This window comes from Malus domestica, chromosome 06 (assembly GCF_042453785.1).
Source record: "Malus domestica chromosome 06, GDT2T_hap1".
In the NCBI taxonomy this organism is placed as follows: domain Eukaryota; kingdom Viridiplantae; phylum Streptophyta; class Magnoliopsida; order Rosales; family Rosaceae; genus Malus; species Malus domestica.
Window position 1 is genome coordinate 6,058,213 of NC_091666.1, and position 19,267 is coordinate 6,077,479.

General features: G+C 38.7%; 1 protein-coding gene across 16 annotated transcripts; it reads right to left on the reverse strand.

Annotated features, from left to right (window-relative positions):
- Window positions 1-1,064: 1,064 nt before the first annotated feature.
- LOC103436952 (putative casein kinase II subunit beta-4) lies at window positions 1,065-5,362 on the reverse strand. 16 transcript variants are annotated; one of them, XM_070823410.1, is made up of 5 exons: window positions 4,873-5,362; window positions 3,521-3,739; window positions 2,780-2,874; window positions 2,522-2,684; window positions 1,065-1,783 (listed from the first exon to the last, which is right to left on the reverse strand). In XM_070823410.1, exons 1-5 carry the CDS (start codon window positions 5,036-5,038, stop codon window positions 1,653-1,655), a joined length of 774 nt encoding a protein of 257 aa, XP_070679511.1. In that variant the 5' UTR covers window positions 5,039-5,362; the 3' UTR covers window positions 1,065-1,652. The 16 variants fall into 16 exon arrangements, with proteins under 16 accessions (XP_070679511.1, XP_070679510.1, XP_070679508.1 ...); XM_070823409.1 differs by having other exon boundaries at window positions 2,519-2,684; XM_070823407.1 differs by having other exon boundaries at window positions 2,780-2,889.
- Between the last annotated feature and the right edge of the window lie 13,905 nt (window positions 5,363-19,267).

A 19,267-nucleotide genomic window follows, 5' to 3' on the forward strand; every position in this document is an offset into this window, starting at 1 on the left:
TAATTGTTTAACTTGAATTGACATTTCATTTGATTGTGATGCATTCAAAAACTACATAGTTTAAGTTTTTTATTTTAAAAGAGAATCGATAACCGATGTGTTTTCCTAGAGTAATGAATACATGAATTTTGAGGAAGTTTAGTTGATATTCATCAATTCAAGTGGATTTTGATTGAATTTTACATAATTTTGATTCAATTTATTAATAAACATTGTTATTTTCAATTATTATTATTACAATAAATGGTGATTATAACTATAACAAAGTTATCGTATGAAATGGTAGAGGCTAGAGTGATGGTGTTAGTGACACGTCATGATATGGTGGTAGTAAAGCTAGTTTATTTGGTGGTGGTGACAGTAGTAGGGTGGTGAGATTGTGGTGTTGGGTTGGTGGACGGGTGTTGATGGTCATGACAAGATGGTAGTAGTCAAGGCGGTTATGGTGTGCATGGCAATGCCAATGGTGGCAGCGACAGTGACAATGGTGGCGGATGCGTTAATGGAATGATCATGGTGGTGGCAGCTAGTGATAGATTACATTAATTATGATGGATGGAGTTAGAAGTGAGAAAAATAAAATCCATCAAAATGACGAGATGTTTTTTTTTTTAATATAAAACGAGTTTAATACTAATTTATTATTCCTACCCATTAATATAAACTTATCATTATATAAAAAAAAATAACTAATGCTCCATTTTAGCACGTACTAATTAAATGACTCTTCTATGATAAGAGAAAATTGCTGGGAGAACTTGAGACCAACTAGATTAAGGCAATGATAATTTTCCTTCGAATATATTCTTTAACATAACGATATATTTTACACTAAATAAAAGAAGAATGGTTAAGCCACGTAACCAACAACCTAATTTGGTATCAAATTCATCATCCACGAGATTCGTCCGTTAATAGATAAGACAGTTAGTCGTTGAAGATGGCTCTCAAGTACTAAAAATGGAGTGCAGAAATCAGATTCCATCCTTCCAATTCAGAATCCATGTTGCAAATTGCACACCAAAAACATATACCAACTTTTCTTAGTCGATTTAAAAGCAGAATTTATGGAAGAAGCTATTTTTTTTTCAATTTTTTGTTGAAAGGAAAGCAACACATCAACTGCGTACAAAAAATAAAAGTAACCGAATGTATACGGTATACATAACATGATGCTATATTCCAATTTTCAACAATTAAGCGCGTACATAAATCCTACTGCTCACTTGACTCGACTCGACCCGACTCTAAAGTAACTAGACATGAATATTTAGAGGGCTACACGATACATTTCTGATGACACAAGAAAATTGCAGAGACGAACTGGTTATTCTTAGAGCGCCAACAACCCCGCTTGAGCTTAATAAGAAACCGAAGAAAACAGGTCGCCGGAAGCCACTACCAAGAAAATTATTAATACTAAAGCCAAACGGACAAGTTCTACAGAAACTCACCAAGACGCAGCTAAAATCGAAAATGAAGCTTGTGAGTGGCCGCAAATTTGATTGTAAGTGGATCCCAGGACACGTAAAAAGGGTATCTATATTCTGACAACTTGGGGACATAACTCCACCACACTCAAGAACATTACTGACAGAGGGGAGTAAGTCTCACATGAACTCCTGCCCTGGCTGGAGTTTGAAATTTTAGCATCATGGCTTGTGAAGCTTGAATCCGAACACTCTAGGAACATAACTCTGTGATGCTTTCTGAGGCTTCAGGTGCCCGTATGTCATCAAGAACAGGTGAGGGAATGTACTTCCGAAATAGGCTCCATCAATGTCTAGATAGAGTTAAGTCACTCAGAAATCAATGCAAGCATAACTAGTGAGCATTGTGTCCGACCATCAAAATGAACCAAAGGCCCACAATGATGTTATAGATCACAAAACACAAGGCAGGATATTGATAAGTGCAAGGTGCGAACAAAGTATGCAGTAAATTCATGTTTCTTAACAAAATTCCAGAATAAAATAGTATAATGCACTTGAAATTGACTACATTAAACAGCACTATCAGCAAGAAACTAACAAATATTCCCAGACAGAAAATCAAGCTGTTCAAGTTAATACTGATGCTTAACTATGTACAAAGGAAGCAGCCTACGACCCAACCCCACAACATGTAATCCTCTTCAACAACTATAGATGCAAGTGAATTAAAAGAAAAATAATAATTAATTGATCCATTTCATCTAACAAAGGTCTAACAAATGAAACGTAAGAAACATGGTTTCAACCTAATTTCCACCTAACTTACAGTAATGAACTAATGATTCTTCTCAGGACAAAACCTACAAATCGAATTTAAATTGAAGAAACCCCCAGCTCAATCTAAAGTCTAAACAATATAGTAATACTTCGATTCTGGACATATAAAAACTAACCAGTAAAGGAATAAACAACAAATATATGACAAGGCATGAAAGAAGATTTTGTGCGCAGCATCTTAACAAACCAGCTGCTTGCTTATATGCAGCTAGCAATTGTAAATATAGGTTCGATAATATAAAGGATACTACCTTGATACTTCGATCGAGGGTAGTAAATATCTTCACACTTGGGGCAGTATATTTTTACAGTGCTTGACCGTGGGATATCCGACTGGCCAACTGGGAGGCAGGGTTGTCCGCAGCAGAAAACTCTTGGGCATCTACCAAAATCATAGTTCTTGTACTTGTCTAGCTGTAGATCGAATAGCACAATTCTACCAAGTTACCAAATTTTACAGTCCAGAATCAATGAAACTGTCAAACAGACAATCAATAATAGAAACTTACCATGGCAGCCAAGCCTTTGCTTGTCAATATATATCGAACATGAATAAGACCGTAAAGCATCTCTGCTGCTGATTCAATCAATTCATTTTGTTCTTCTGTGAACATATCACCTGCCCAAAGTATATATCAAAATAGGAAAACAACCTTATTTGTAATCAAGGAACAGAAATGTCTTATATTTTAAAACTGGGTTATCTATTTATTTTCAAAATATTTCTGACTACATTCTTTTCTCAAAAATTAACCAATGGAATCTTTACCTCTTCTATAAGTATTCTTTCCAACCTTTAACAAGAATTATATATCTCAGTGGCCACCGGCAACCAGCGGCATTGCCAGTGACCACGAAAACACCATGGTTAGCAATGATTGGGGGAGAGGGGTAGTGGGAAAGGGAAGGGAAGGCAACAAGAGTTTTTTTTTTTTTTTTTTCGTTTTAAATTTTTATCTTCTAATTTTTTCAGGAGGGTAAAATTGAGTTTAACATTTTTTAAATCAGGGTTTTTAAGAGTACCTTTGTTGGGTCATAAAAAAATCATAATACTAAGCTGGGGAAATGCACGAAAGCAGATATTAATATCTTAAAGTCCACAGAAAGATTTCTAACAAAAATAAAGTTTAATCGTTTAGCTGCATGGAAGAGTACACATAATTGTACATAGTTGTCTAACAGAAATAAAGTTTATGTTAAACACCATGGTTGTCCATCACACGAGATAATAAACCAAGCCATAAACTTACCATGAGAAGATTCAACATCCAAAATTAAATCAAGTGCATAATCATAGTACGGCACTTGGCTGCTTAGCCCGCAGAGGTTAAAATCATCTTGTATGTAATCATCATCCACTTCACAGAAAAATTCATTTCCTCGCAAATTGCAAAACCATGAAATCCAAGATGTGTCATCCCCATCGGAACCACTAACATCTGACTCTTCACTGTCTGTCTCAGATTCTTCTACAATCAATTTAGATACATTACAATTAGTAAACTTACAGAACTGAAAGATTATATCTATCAATGTACGTTCTAGTCATAAATTAAACTTCATTAGAGAGTACCACAATCACATATATCAATGAATTTTAATGAAGAAAAGTATTGTTATGGTTTATAAACATTTCTCTTATACAAAAGGGACACACTCAGATTACAAGAGTACAGTTTTCTTCAAGTTGAAACGACACCATCAGACTCTAGCTCCAAAGGAATAGATATTAATATCACAAAACGTAATATAAGACCAAACTGTTTAGCATTACTCCCTAGAAAAACACATATTCCACTACCATGACAGACTCTTGCAAAATTTCAAGCAAATCCCTAGGAAAAAAAGTGCTCAGTAGCCTCTGGATTAGGGACCTGGTGGTGGTCTAAAAGACTGTAAAATCATGTGAGGGAAGGGATAGGACAGCAGGCTGAACAACAATCCAATTGGGCCACAAAATTACAGCTTTTCTTCTATGGATAAGCTTGCTGAAGAAACACGATGATGGCATTTAATCAGGGGCAGACCTTTATGGCGAAAGAAATACTTTAGTTTTAGCTCTCATAAGCAATAAATGGAAGAATGATACAGCAACGTCTGATTCAAATACTACTGACAGGCTTCAATGGATAAAACAGAATGCATATCCGTAACACGCATTGTCAAGTGTTATAATAAAATTCCTAAATGGACACCCATCGAATAAAAACAAGTATATGCACACACCCAGCTGATATTATGGAAGTACAAATTTTCTCTTTCAACCGAGATGCAGTCCATCTCTTCGAAGTTTATCGAAAAGCAAATCTATGATATACAGTGTTTCTTCTTCTTTTAAACTAGGGTTAATGCAACAAAGCAAACCATAGATTTTAACAAAATAATGATGCTAGGCAGGCAATCGATCTATAATCTTCCCAATTAAAGAGAAACACAAAAAAAAAAAAAAAAAGGTACCCAAATGGTAATAAAATCGAATTAACACGAGAAAACAAATGTGAAGGAAAGAAAGAAAGAAACTTCAAACCATCGGAGCAATTGTTTTTGGTGAGAGACGCAGAGGCAGAGCGAGAGTCTCTGTGATCGGAGGGAAGCTGCTTACCACCCATAATAAGCGGCTTATCCTTGCCGTTGATTGCCCTAGAAGTGGAGGGCGAGGATCGCTCGAGCTGCTTGTCCAAGGCGTCGTTGATCCGCTGCTTCCGATCAGCGGCGGGTCCCACCACCTCCGTCGCCTTAGACCCACCCAACCCTCGCTCTCTGTGCATCTCTTCTTCTTCTTCTTCCGCCTCCTTCGATGCCAGAAATTAATCTCACCAAAACATTGGTAATTTTAATATTACCGAAAAAAATGTAAAAATAAATTGAAAAATTGAAAATTGGTAAGGGAAATTAAAAGGGGAAAAACCCCCTAGGGCTGAGGAACTAGGGTTTTCAGTTTTGATTGCTAACTCATACCGCCTGGAATTCGTTCGTTCGGGATAAAGCTAACTCAACCTCTGAGAGGAGAGAGGAGAGAGGAGAGAGGAGAGAGGAGAGAGTATTAGTGCCCAAAACACATGGGGAGAGAGAGAGAGGAGAGAGAAGCTTATAATTATATTCTGAGGGTATTATGGTCATATAGTTGGAGATTGACGCGCGAACGACATGAGGGAGATCTAGAGTTTCGGTCGTTTTTAGATTCTGTGGAGAGGAGGGGAGGATTTGGACACGTGTCAAGCAAAGGGGAATGTTGGGTGAATCGTCATGTGGGGCCCAATCGAGTGGGAGCCAATAGGAGTAGAGTTCTCGCCAGAGATATTTTCGCTGTTTTTTAAGAAAAGAAAATTCATTTATAAGACAAACTCTAGTATATATTTACAGATGAAGTGCACATATAAAATTTTATTTGAACTCTTGTAACTTATTTTTACACTTAATTAATTCTTTATATTTATATCATTTTTAATTAAGCTATCAACATCTCTTTATTTCTACACCCATTATTATCTAAACTATCCTCACAAACTCAATTCAATATACAAATTTATCTCTACACCCATTATTTTTACATTAGAAGTTACTCGGATCAGTCTCACTCTCACAAACACAATGACATGAGACAATGAGAGTCAAACTATAAATTAACTAAACCCTAGCTAGTTTAACAAATGTTCGCATATTTTGCAGGTTGACTTGTAGTACTGGGAACAATACCGAATTATCGGACCGACACGCTTGATTCCCTTTGAGCCACCCTTTTGTCAGAGAAACCCTACTCTTACCATAAGTAGGGTTTTGATCTCATATATAAGAGGTAGCAATACTAGTGAAAGCATATGCAAACTCTCTTCTTCTCCTCCACCTTTTCTTGTCATTGACTTTGATAAGATGTTGCTTGTTGTTTTGGCAGCAGTAGTAGCAGAAGTAGAAGTAGGCTTCCTACAGGTGATGAGTAGTGTTGGAGATATGGTGGTGGTGGTGGGAGTCATGATGATGATAAAAAAGTTGGAGGATCCAAACTTTCAAAATCACCATTCATACATAAAAAAAATAAAAAATAAAAAAATCGGTTTTTATTTCTATTGACACACTCCGTCCCGAAGGAGGGCATGTTGGCCGTCACGTGAGAGTGACGTAACCATTTACACAGTTCGGAAGCTTTAAAGAATACAATTACTAAGATGAAACACCCGAGGGTGAGTCCTACTTTTGTGAATTTTGTCAGAACACCGTTGGATTCCTCGTGGCCACCAAAGCTCTGTTATCTTAAACCTGGAGGGGCGCAAAACAAGATTGAGTGGGTCAGTAAAACAAAGTCTTTCGAAAACATTTAAATTAACAACAATTCTAACCCCTCACTGTAAAACCTGTATACTTTCACAGTAAAACAAAGTCTTTAACACTTTTCAAGAAAACATGCCATGCTATGCATCAAAACATAATAAGGATGCAACATTATAACAGGTGAAATAAGGAATCAACCAGAGACCCTGCAATTGGTCATGTATGTATCCAATCCAACCGGAGTCACCAACTGTGACATGTACGGCACTACTCTGCACATAAATCGGAACTACCTGAAGTAGTCTGTATGACAAGAATGGTGTAAGAATACGCTCTAGTGCTTCTCTCATTAATCATCTGTGCACATAATCTAAGGTCACCTACCAGTCGGAACCACCTCTAGTGGTCTGTACGACTAGCATGTCGGAACCCTCTATCGGTCTGTACGACATGCACCTACTTGTATCCAAGGTGAGCGTATGGTGCAGGGTGAATAATATAAGCACTATCACCAGGGTGTAGGTTATGAGCTCTCAACACAATTCACATCATCAATGATTCACATAAATAACATAAAACTCACCTAATACTCACCTGTGCGTCCACAACACCAATTCACATATATATATATATATATATATGCATCAATTATCAATTCATATAATTCACAATATGCATGCATGGCATTTTAAAACATACTTTCATATAAATTCAATTTCTGGGAAAATCAACAATATATAGGTATAAATAGAAACAACTGCCCACTCACCTGGAGTTCGCCCTAGTTCGATCCGGAAGATCTGCAACTCAGATTTCCAATCCATAACTTCCAGAGGTCCACAATATATCTCTAGAACAACATCCTAAAATTTCAATATCATCCAACGGTCGGATCTCCGTCAATTGTCAAAACCAAGTGACGGTTAACATTCTATTTTATGAACTTACAACTCCAATTCCGGAAGATCCCTAAATCGGATTCCCAATCCATAAGTTCCTATAATTCTCGAATGTTACGTATTACAACGAATCAAAGTTTGGTGACGATCCAACGGTCGGATCGTCAATTCACATTTTCACCTAACCATGAATCGTAACGAACTTAGGTTCAATTACTCAATTTACGTCAATCAATTATCAAGACTGAACCTAGAACATTAAACACAAGCTAAGAATGACATTGGCGGGCCATTGGCCACGCATCGCCGCACGGGCCGCCGCGGGTGGTGGTTGGCCGCCCCGGCTTGCCGGAAAATCCAACTATTTCCAAAAATTCTCAAAATTACAGAAATGAAGATCTCAATGAGTAGAGTAAACTTTATACCTGAGGCCAAGGCCAATTTGGCTTGGAAACACTTCAATTTCACCAAAATCCGTACGAAACCCTATATGTGGTGATCTTCAATTCGTCTTCAATTCAACTCCGCCGCTCCAACCAATGATTGGGCATTGTTCTAGGCCTCAAAGGAAGTGTATGGGTGGTGGTAATTGAAAGAAATTGCTTCGGAATTGGGTGAAATTTGAACAAGAAGTCGCGGCACCCACGGGTGCGTTCTTCACCAAATCACCATCAAATTTCATGATTTTTGGGATGAAACATGAAGAGGGAAGGCCTAGGTGTTGATTAGGAGTGGTTGTTTGGCTCAATGCATCGGAAAAATGGGTGAAAACGTCAAAATTTGGGTGTGGGTGTCGCAGGTCGAAACGGGTCGCAGGTGAAGACCCGTTTTCTTCCTTCTCTTCTCCGCTTCTCGCCCTCTCTCCTTTCCTCCTTTCTCTGTTTCGATTGGCCGGTCTCCTCTCTCTTCTCCCCATTCGCCAGCCTCTCTCTCCTTTCTCTCCCGGAGCTCCTGCTCTCCTCCTCTCTCATTTCCTGATTGGGCATTTCTGCCTAGTCTCTTTTCTCTTCTTCTTCACCAGTCACACACACACACACACACACAAAACCTCATTTCTTGTCATCCCAGCCATCCATTTATTTCTTCATTAAATCTGGGCCGTCCACTTTCATAAAAGAAATTCCATATTTTACTAAATTATAATTCCTAAAATGCCCAAATTTCAAACGTTAATAACTTCTTCGATATAACTCCAAATCATGTACTGTCTGCACCCACGCGTCTGTAGCGACAGGTACTACAAGGATATGTCAAGAAAACAAATCTTAGATGGCACGAAATAACGATTAACCTCGAATAATGCGCGTGTCTCAAAGGGCATTTTTGTAAAATCCTTTATTAAAACTTTAAAAACTCTTAAAATTAGGGACGGGCTGTCACATCTATGAATGTGTCTTAAGATTTTTGCCACAATAGAACGTTGAAGAAAGATTAGTGATGGTTAGTGTTTGATTATTAGGAGTGGGTTTATTGATAAATTTTACTTTTATAATGAAATTCATCTTATACATGATGGTGATTATGCAATAGGATAATAAAGACATTTCATAATTAAAGTTTAAGTTGGGTGTAGAGAGAGATTAAATGAGTTCAAATAAAATTTCTCAGTGCAGATTAAGTCCTTGAACTATCATCTCAGTAAAAATTAGGTCTTTGAATTATTTTTTTTCAATAAAATAAGTCCCTAAATTTATTAAAATTGGTAATTTCATCCCTACTATTATATTCAAAGGTATTTTATCCAATTTTTCGTCAATTGAAGTCACTTTACACACTTTAGAGTGTAATACGATTATTTTCCTACCTATAATCCCTTAACGTTTCATATATGTTGTGAAGCTAACGTCTAATTTACCCTCCAAAGTTAACTTACACTGTTTCTTATGTAAAACTACCAATTTTCCCTTCAAAGTTAACTCCCTACACTATTTCTTTGTGAAAAAACTACAAATCTACCCTCCAATGTGTATCATGCAAGTAATGTGACTTAAATTGATGAAAAATTTAATATAGTAGCTTTGAATATAATATTAGGGATGTAATTGGCAGATTTTTATAATCCAAGGACTAATTTTTTTGAAGAAAAAAAAAATAGTTTAGGGACCTAATTTTTACTGAGATGATAATTTAGGAACTAAATTGGTAATTCACCCTATACATAGTTCCATCAGACATACTTCAATCCTTGGGGCAAATATGAGTTTTAACTAAAGGCTTATTTCTAGTGCAAATTTTGCCCAGGATTCCCCTAGATTAGTGAGATGACCCACCATATATGTGTATTTCTTTTAGTTTTATATTTATAAATTCATTGAATCCAACGACTAAGATCTAATAAGATCAAATCCAACGGCAAAAAAAAGATCTAATGGTCCAAATTTAAATCCAACAACTAAAGTAATTTAAAAAAATTATATGTTTCATATTCTTTCATAATGTTCCACGAGTTTCATGGCATCGATTTAGTGATTTTTTCAATATTTATCGGAATCTAAACATTTTTAGGTTAAAATGTTCATCAAATTAAATTAGGATAATCTACATCATTTTTTTAAAGTTATTTTAAGAATTTTTTTTAATTCATTCTTTAATAATCTCGGGCTAACAATTGAATCCATAAGGGTTAGAGGAGAAAAACTGTTTCTAGGTAAAACATAAATTTTCTAGGTTAAAATTTTTAGATTTTAACCCAAGGGTTAAAGATGGAAATAAGAAAGAGTAAATAATATTTTACCACCTCAACTTTGGGTTGCATAACAAATTCATACCTTATCTTTTAAACATTACAATACATCAACTTATGAATTTGTTGTAATGTTAGACCTCCTAAATTTTCTTAATTTGGCCGTTAAATGATTATTAGACAAATATATGGTCAACTTTTTTACTGATATGGATGTTGAGTTTAAGCCATTTGGATAAAAAAAAATTTTAATATTTATAAAAATTTGAAAAATATTATAAAATAAAATATTTTCAATTTGGGCCTATTTGAGGCAAAAGGTGGATGGCCCTTTGCACAGCTCCCCAAGGGTGAAGCGCACTTTTGGTGATGTTGGTTGTCGGGTGATCTCTTGCTGCTTGGTATGCTGCGAGATGAGTTTGAAGTTAATTTGAAATGTGCCTTTGTGGGGCCTTAGGTGTAGGCCTTGAGGCTCACAATAAAAACTAACAAAGTGTTAGGCGTGCCACTGTTATCTTAGTATAACAAATCTTGAAATAGATGTGTTTTGAGTGGTTACTTATGCCCCAAGTTACTCAAACTTCTTGTTATGAGAGGATTGTCACAGATGGGTTAAGTTTGCATTAAGTTCTTTTTCTTGCCTTGTAAACAAGAACTTTTAATTCATAATCTTGTATGTTTGAATGAAGAGAGTCAAGAGCCCTTTTAGACCATTTCCTTGATTCAGGTTGTTCTTAATGAAAACAAATCTATTAAGTTAACCAGATCCATATGCAAATAGGACTCTTAAGTAGAGAATAGATGGAAATAACTTGAATACATGCTGAAAGGCACATTAAGCAACAAATCTACTAATTTAGGGGATAAACAAAAAGACTTAGGCAAGATTTCACCTTGTCGGGCAAGGTTGAACATCTTGCAGCCACTTATCTTTGAGTTTACAAGGGTTGTATGCTAAAAGGGATTAATGGTAAACAGGTTTTACACGAGGGAATCGATACTACAACACTAAGGAATGTAGTAGAGCTTTTAAACTAGACAAAATATAGCTTTTCTAAGGAGACTATGACTAAAAAGACTGAATCTAGGTTGGTTTCAGCTTTTCTGGATGCAAATCTGGCTTAAGAGTAGAATTTGTATGTTGTTTTATTGGTTGTTTGAGTGTCCTTATCTCTGTTGTTTCTTTTTCCATTTATAGGTGATTTGGCCCGACTGTTAGAGCTTTGTTCTTGGCCGAGGGCTCTCAAGGGCAGTGAGTCATCATATATTTACACCTTTATGCCATTAGAAAGTGTTTTTTGGCTAGTAGTGATCTGGTCTCTTGTAGTTGTCACTTCAGTCATAGGCTCATGGCCTATGCTTTGGCTAAGATGGCTTTAGTTTGTTGGCTCGATGCTGGGCTTCGGGCAAGTCCTCATTTAATTTGGCACCCTTCGACCTTCCTTCATTCAAGCCTAATATTCAAATATTAACCCAAACAGGGCCCTTCCCCACCATCGTCTCAACTGTCATCCCACCACCACCGCAACTCCTCATTTCTTTACCCTTTTCCTGCCTTTGTTCCCTTCTACCTTCTTTACCTCCTTATCCTCCTACAACTTCCTCTGTTTCCCAAACCAGCCTAGTTTCTATAACAACAGTTGATCCACCTCCACCATGACTCATGTTTTCAAAAGGGTTTTCTGAGTAGCACTGATAGATGCATAGTTATTACATTTATTACTCTTAAACTTATATTCGTTAGTGCTATAGTGTGTTGTTTTCGAGTTAATTAAAGTGATTTGCTTAATTATTTAATAATTTGGCATGTGGATGCAATATTGGCCAAGAGTGAAATATTAAGACAATGCCAATGAAGTGCTAAGAAGTTAATATCTTTTCATATCATATCATACTAACTTTTGGTAAATTGGATGTTATTAACTTTTGGTTTTCTGATTGGTACGAGCAAAGAGCAAAGAACAGCTGCATCGAATTTGGTTTTTCTTTCCTAGTCTTATTTTATGCAATTTTTCCTTCTTAGAACTTAATTGGATTTCTGCTTGTTTGTGTATACCGAACGATGGATATATAGATCGTAGGAATAGTTAAGCTTAAGCCTAACCACAGTAAAATTCATATCATTTTGAGAAATTAATGTCATGTGTGCCTGACCACAAATATATGTACGGAAGTTGTTTTTGTTACTCTGATAATTCATGAGTTGACAATTGGATACTAAGGTGTGACAATTAATGGTGGAATCAAAGCCTTAGTGTTTTCTTACATTTGTTCTCAATCATATCTTTGTTAAGTCATTATTAATTTTAATTCTTCTTCGATACAAATCTAATATTTATTTCAATTCATTAAGAAATAGTTATAGGATTAAATTGATAAATCAACTCCGGTGGATTCGATCTCATATTACTACAACTAATTCGTGCACTTGCGAGTAAATTTGGTTTGAATTAATCTAGGGTAAATTACACAAAACTACCTCAATTATGGGTCGAACCACAATTTCATACCTTATCTTTTAAAAATTACAATGTCATACCTCTTCTTAAGAATGTTACAATTTCACACATCTGTTAATTTTTCTATTAATTTCTCTGTTACAATGTCACACCTCCGTTAAAAATTACAATGTCATAACTCATCTTAAGAATTTGTTACCATGTCACACCTCCGTTATTTTTTCTATTAATTTATCTATTACAATGTCGTACCTCATCTTAAGAATTTGTTACAATGTCACATCTCATCTTAAGTAAATTGGATTTCTGCTTATTTGTGTATACCGAACCATGAATATATAGACCGTAAGAATAGTTGAGTTTAAGCCTGACCACGGTAAAATTCATATCTTTTTGAGAAATTAATGTCATGTGTACTTGACTACGGACATTTGTACGGAAGTTGTTTTTCTTAATCTGATCATTCATGAGTTGACAATTGGATACTAAGATATGACAATTAATGGTGGAATCAAAACCTTAGTGTTTTCTTACATTTGTTCTCTATCATATCTTTGTTTAGCCATTATTAATTTTAATTCTTCTTCGATACAAACCCAATCTTTATTTCAATTAATTAAGAAATAATTATAGGATTAAATTGTTAAATCAACCACGGTGGATTCGATCTCATATTTACATATTTTTACTACAACTGATTCGTGCACTTGCGAGTAAATTTGGTTTGAATTATCTAGGGTAAATTATACAAAACTACCTCAACTATGGGTCGAACCACAATCTCAAACCTCAACTTTAAAAAATTACAATGTCATACCTCATCTTAATAATTTGTTGCAATGTCATACCTTCGTTAATTTTTCTGTTAAATGCTGACGTGACTTGAAATGGGCCCACCCCCTAGCCTAACTAGATTCAAACATTACTTAAATATTAAAAAATTAAAACTAACAACAACAACAACAACAACAAAGCCTTTTCCCACTAAGTGGGGTCGGCTATATGAATCCTAGAACGCCATTGCGCTCGATTTTGTGTCATGTCCTCCGTTAGATCCAAGTACTCTAAGTCTTTTCTTAGAGTCTCTTCCAAAGTTTTCCTAGGTCTTCCTCTACCCCTTCGGCCCTGAACCTCTGTCCCATAGTCACATCTTCGAACCGGAGCGTCAGTCGGCCTTCTTTGCACATGTCCAAATCACCGGAGCCGATTTTCTCCCATCTTTCCTACAATTTCGGCTACTCCTACTTTACCTCGGATATCCTCATTCCCAATCTTATCCTTTCTCGTGTGCCCACACATCCCACAAAGCATCCTCATCTCCGCTACACCCATTTTGTGTACGTGTTGATGCTTCACCACCCAACATTCTGTGCCATACAACATCGCTGGCCTTATTGCCGTCCTATAAAATTTTCCCTTGAGCTTCAGTGGCCTACGACGGTCACACAACACGCCGGATGCACTCTTTCCATCCAGCTCGTATTCTATGGTTGAGATCTCCATCTAATTCTCTGTTCTCTTGCAAGATAGATCCTAGGTAGCGAAAACGGTCGCTTTTTGTGATCTTCGCTAGATTGCTCCGGTCATTAGTGTGGATAAGTATATAAATGGATAGAGATAGGAAAGCAAACACAAGATGTACGTGGTTCACCCAGATTGGCTACGTCCACGGAATAGAAGAGTTCTCATTAATTGTAAAGGGTTTACACAAGTACATAGGTTCAAGCTCTCCTTTAGTGAGTACAAGTGAATGATTTAGTACAAATGACATTAGGAAATATTGTGGGAGAATGATCTCGTAATCACGAAACTTCTAAGTATCGGAGTGTGGTGTCGTCTTGACTTGCCTTATCTGTCTCATAGGTAGATGTGGCATCTTCTCTGGAAGTACTCTTCCTCCATCCAGGGGTGGTATCTTTAACTGGTGGAGATGCACAAGGTAATGTATCAATTTCACTTGAAGCTTACTTGTAGTTTCAGGCTTGGTCAAGCGCGATACAAACCATGTAGTAGGAGTCCCCCAAGTCGCCAAGCTAGGGGGTCTGCTGAAAGAGGTGACAGACAAGGTAAGCAATCAGAGCTCTGATTGATTGTTCACCTTCTCCCCATCTTGCAGCAGCATGAAGGATAAAGAGAAGAAAAATGAGAAGAGATGATATGAGATACTTTTGCTTTTGAAGAAGTAACTTTCCACAGGCTTATTCTTGAAGTGAGCTGGAGGGTTTTTCTGGTTTCCTCCAGAGTATAAGGCCGACTGAAGAATTTGAGGGTCAAAACAAGTCCATCAAATCTAGAGTACGTTCCACCTTGCTGATATGGGATACTTTTGCTTTTGACAGAGTAATGGATGTATCGGCACGTGTGCTGTTACGCTTGTCTCCACATGCTTCCTTGTATCCTTCGCACTTGCCCTATCTGTTCCTCAAGCAGATGCGGAATCTTCCCTGGAAACATAAGATGTTGAAGATGAGTACTCGAGAGCAATGCCAGGTAAGTAATCAGGTAAGGGGTTCCAGGCAGTCAGTTCCTAGCTGGAAGCTTGATTCCAAGTGCTGACTGATTGCTCTCTTTCTCCTTGTCTTGCAGGTAAAAACAAGGCCAAAAGAAAAGACAGGGAAAAAGCATGATATGGGATACTCTTGCTTTTAACCCTGATGATATGAGATATTCTTGCTCTAGTATAGCTTGTTTGCAGAGGTATTATCGGGGGGAAAGAAAGCTGAATATTTCAAAAGGCTTCGTTGGAAGTGCCCTCTCAGATATGATGAAAGGTTGAGCATTTTTGCAGGTCTGCCTGTCCGTTGGGGATGGAGGTCGACATATATAGGAGTCTCCCTAACAACAAGTAGTAATGCTATTCCTTTACCCTGCTTGGTCATAGCACGGTAGTGGGAGCTGCCAGTTTCACATGTTTTAACTCTGTCAGCGCACTTTGAAAAAGTGGTATGTGGTATCTGGCTCTCGAGATTCGGAGAACGATGCCTCTTCGATTTTTGAGAAAGCAATCATGCTAGGGGTCTGACTCTCGAGATTCGGAGAGCAGTGTCTCTTCGATTTTTGAGGAAGTAATCATGTTGGGAGTCTGGCTCTCGAGATTCGGAGGGCGGTGCCTCTTCGATTTTGGAGCAAGCAATCTTGTTGGGAGTGTTGTCTCGAATGTGAGTAAAGGTTGGACATGTTTGCTAGTCTACCTTGCCACGAAGCACAAAGGTTGACACACAGGGACTTTCCAATTATCCAGCAATGGTACTGTTCCTTTACCCTCTCTTCGATTTTGAGAAAGTAGTCATGTTGGGAGTCTGGCTCTCGAGATTCGGAGGACGGTGCCTCTTCGATTTTGGAGCAAGCAATCTTGTTGGGAGTGTTTTCTCGAATGTGAGTAAAGGTTGGGCATGTTTGCTATTCTACCTTGCCACGAAGCACAGAGGTTGACACACAAGGACTTTCCAATTATCCAGCAGTGGTACTGTTCCTTTACCCTTGTGGGTAATAATATGGTAGCTAGACCTTCAAAATTTATGTGTCTAAACTTTGTTAGTGCTGTTTCTTTGCGTTTCTTTGCTATTCTTTTACCTTTCTTGGTCAGAGCGATGTAGTGGGAGCTGCAAGCTTCACGTGCTCAACTTTGGCAGAGAACTTTGGCAAAGTTATCTGTGGTACCCATGAGTTATTGTTGCGTGTGGGAAGTGGGTGATTGAACAGTAAGATTCATGTGCTTTCTACTTCACCAGAAGTCTTCGACAGAATGCCCATAATTTCTGCAAAGCTGAGTGTGCGTGTGACAGGTGCTGACAAGGCTAGAAAAGTAGGTGCCTCTTCGATTTCTGAGATCGGCCCTCGTGGTCTCTGAGCAGCCCAGCTTTTGAGAAAGCGAGCGCCTCTTCGATTGATTCGGAGAACGATGCCTCATCGATTTTTGAGAAAGCAATCATGCTGGGGGTCTGGCTCTCGAGATTCGGGGAGCAGTGTCTCTTCGATTTTTGAGAAAGTAATCATGTTGGGAGTCTGGTCTCGAGATTCGGAGGGCGGTGCCTCTTCGATTTTGGAGCAAGCAATCTTGTTGGGAGTGTTTTCTCGAAAGTGAGTAAAGGTTGGGCATGTTTGCTAGTCTACCTTGCCACGAAGCACAGAGGTTGACACACAGGGACTTTCCAATTATCCAGCAATGGTACTGTTCCTTTACCCTCTCTTCGATTTTTAAGAAAGTAGTCATGTTGGGAGTCTGGCTCTTTAGATTCGGAGGACGGTGCCTCTTCGATTTTGGAGCAAGCAATCTTATTGGGAGTGTTTTCTCAAATGTGAGTAAAGGTTGGGCATGTTTGCTAGTCTACCTTGCCACGAAGCATAGAGGTTGACACACAGGGACTTTCCAATTATCCAGCAGTGGTACTGTTCCTTTACCCTTGTGGGTAATAATATGGTAGCTAGACCTTCAAAATTTATGGGTCTAAACTTTGTTAGTGCTGTTTCTTTGCTATTCTTTTACCCTTCTTGGTCAGAGCGATGTAGTGGGAGCTGCAAGCTTCACGTGCTCAACTTTGGCAGAGAACTTTGGCAAAGTTATATGTGGTACCCATGAGCTATTGTTGCGTGTGGGAAATGGGTGATTGAACAGTAAGATTCATGTGTTTTCTACTTCCCCAGAAGTCTTTGACAGAATGCCCATAATTTCCGCAAAGCTGAGTGTGCGTGTGACAGGTGCTGACAAGGCTGGAAAAGTAGGTGCCTCTTCGATTTCTGAGATCGGCCCTCGTGGTCTCTGGGGAGCCCAGCTTTTGAGAAAGCGAGCGCCTCTTCGATTTCTGAGATCGGCCTTCGTGGTCTTTGAGCAGCCCAACTTTTGAGAAAGCAAACGCCTCTTCGATTTCTGAGATCAACCCTCGTGATCTCTAAGCAGCCCAACTTTTGAGAAAGCAAACGCCTCTTCGATTTCTGAGCAGGCGCCTCTTCGATTTCTGAAGCTCCGTCGAGTGCAGATTTTTATAGGGGCTGGCATTAAGTTCCAAAGCACACTTGAATCTCCACCAGTAGAAGCTTCATTCGCACTTCTAAGATCTTGATTTGTCCGACCTCTTCTCTCTTCAACACCTTTGAAAATGTCTGGCCCCTCCGACCGTCGTTTTGACTTGAACCTTGTTGAAGAGGCAGCCCCGCCTTCTCCAGACAACATATGGCGCCCATCATTCGTCTCCCCTACTGGTCCTCTTACCGTTGGGGATTCCGTGATGAAGAATGATATGACCGCTGCGGTGGTGGCCAGGAACCTTCTCACTCCCAAAGATAACATACTACTTTCCAAACGGTCTGATGAGTTAGCTGTTAAGGATTCGCTGGCTCTCAGTGTTCAGTGTGCAGGTTCTGTGTCTAATATGGCCCAACGCCTATTTGCTCGAACCCGCCAAGTTGAATCATTGGCGGCTGAAGTGATGAGTCTCAAACAGGAGATTAGAGGGCTCAAGCATGAGAATAAACAGTTGCACCGGCTCGCACATGACTATGCTACAAACATGAAGAGGAAGCTTGACCAGATGAAGGAAACTGATGGTCAGGTTTTACTTGATCATCAGAGATTTGTGGGTTTGTTCCAAAGGCATTTATTGCCTTCGTCTTCTGGGGCTGTACCGCGTAATGAAGCTCCAAATGATCAACCTCTGATGCCTCCTCCTTCTAGGGTTCTGTCCAGTACTGAGGCTGCAAATGATCCCCCTCCAGTGCCTTCTCTTTCTGGGGCTCTACCAACTGCTGAGACTTCTCCTAAGCAACCTTTGTGAAGGCTCCCTCTTGTGTGTTTATTTTGACTCATGTATATGTACATATTTGTAGCTTATCGGGGATATCAATAAATAAGCTTTCCTTCATTTCAACGTATTGTGTTAAATACACCAAAACCTTCTTCGCTAAGTTCTTTGAATTTTCTTTTGTTGAAGCTTGTATGTTGAAGCTTTCTGAGTGGAGCATGTAGGTTGGGGTAGTGTTCCCTTAATTTTCCAAGTGAGGAAAACTTCTCGGTTGGAGACTTGGAAAATCCAAGTCACTGAGTGGGATCGGCTATATGAATCTTAGAACGCCATTGTGCTCGATCCTGTGTCATGTCCTTCGTTAGAGCCAAGTACTCTAAGTCTTTTCTTAGAGTCTCTTCCAAAGTTTTCCTAGGTCTTCCTCTACCCCTTCGGCCCTGAACCTCTGTCCCATAGTCGCATCTTCTAATCGGAGCGTCAGTAGGCCTTCTTTGCACATGTCCAAACCACCGTAACCGATTTTCTCTCATCTTTCCTTCAATTTCGGCTACTCCTACTTTACCCCGGATATCTTCATTCCTAATCTTATCCTTTCTCGTGTGCCCACACATCCAACGAAGCATCCTCATCTCCGCTACACCCATTTTGTGTACGTGTTGATGTTTCACCGCCCAACATTCTGTGCCATACAGCATCGCCGGCCTTATTGCCGTCCTATAAAATTTTCCCTTGAGCTTCAGTGGCATACGGCGGGTTCGAGCAAATAGGCGAGTTCGAGCAAATAGGCGGGTTCGAGCAAATAGGTTGGGGTGCCTGGAGATGGGCAAGGTTTGTTGACGGATTGGGGAAGAATGGTGATGGTTCGCTTTAGGCCCCGACCACGCCTTCATGGTTTTGTTTCTGGGAAATCACATGAGACCTTCCCAATGGGTCACCCATCATGGGATTGCTC

Coding starts and splice junctions, on each gene's coding strand:
- LOC103436952 (XM_008375407.4), bottom strand. CDS start 5,038: ATGCACAGAGAGCGAGGGTTGGGTGGGTCTAAGGCGACGGAGGTGGTG. Junction 2,890..3,520: donor GGATGTTGAATCTTCTCATG/GTAAGTTTATGG, acceptor TACTTTGGGCAG/GTGATATGTTCACAGAAGAA. Junction 2,685..2,779: donor GCAAAGGCTTGGCTGCCATG/GTAAGTTTCTAT, acceptor TTCGATCTACAG/CTAGACAAGTACAAGAACTA.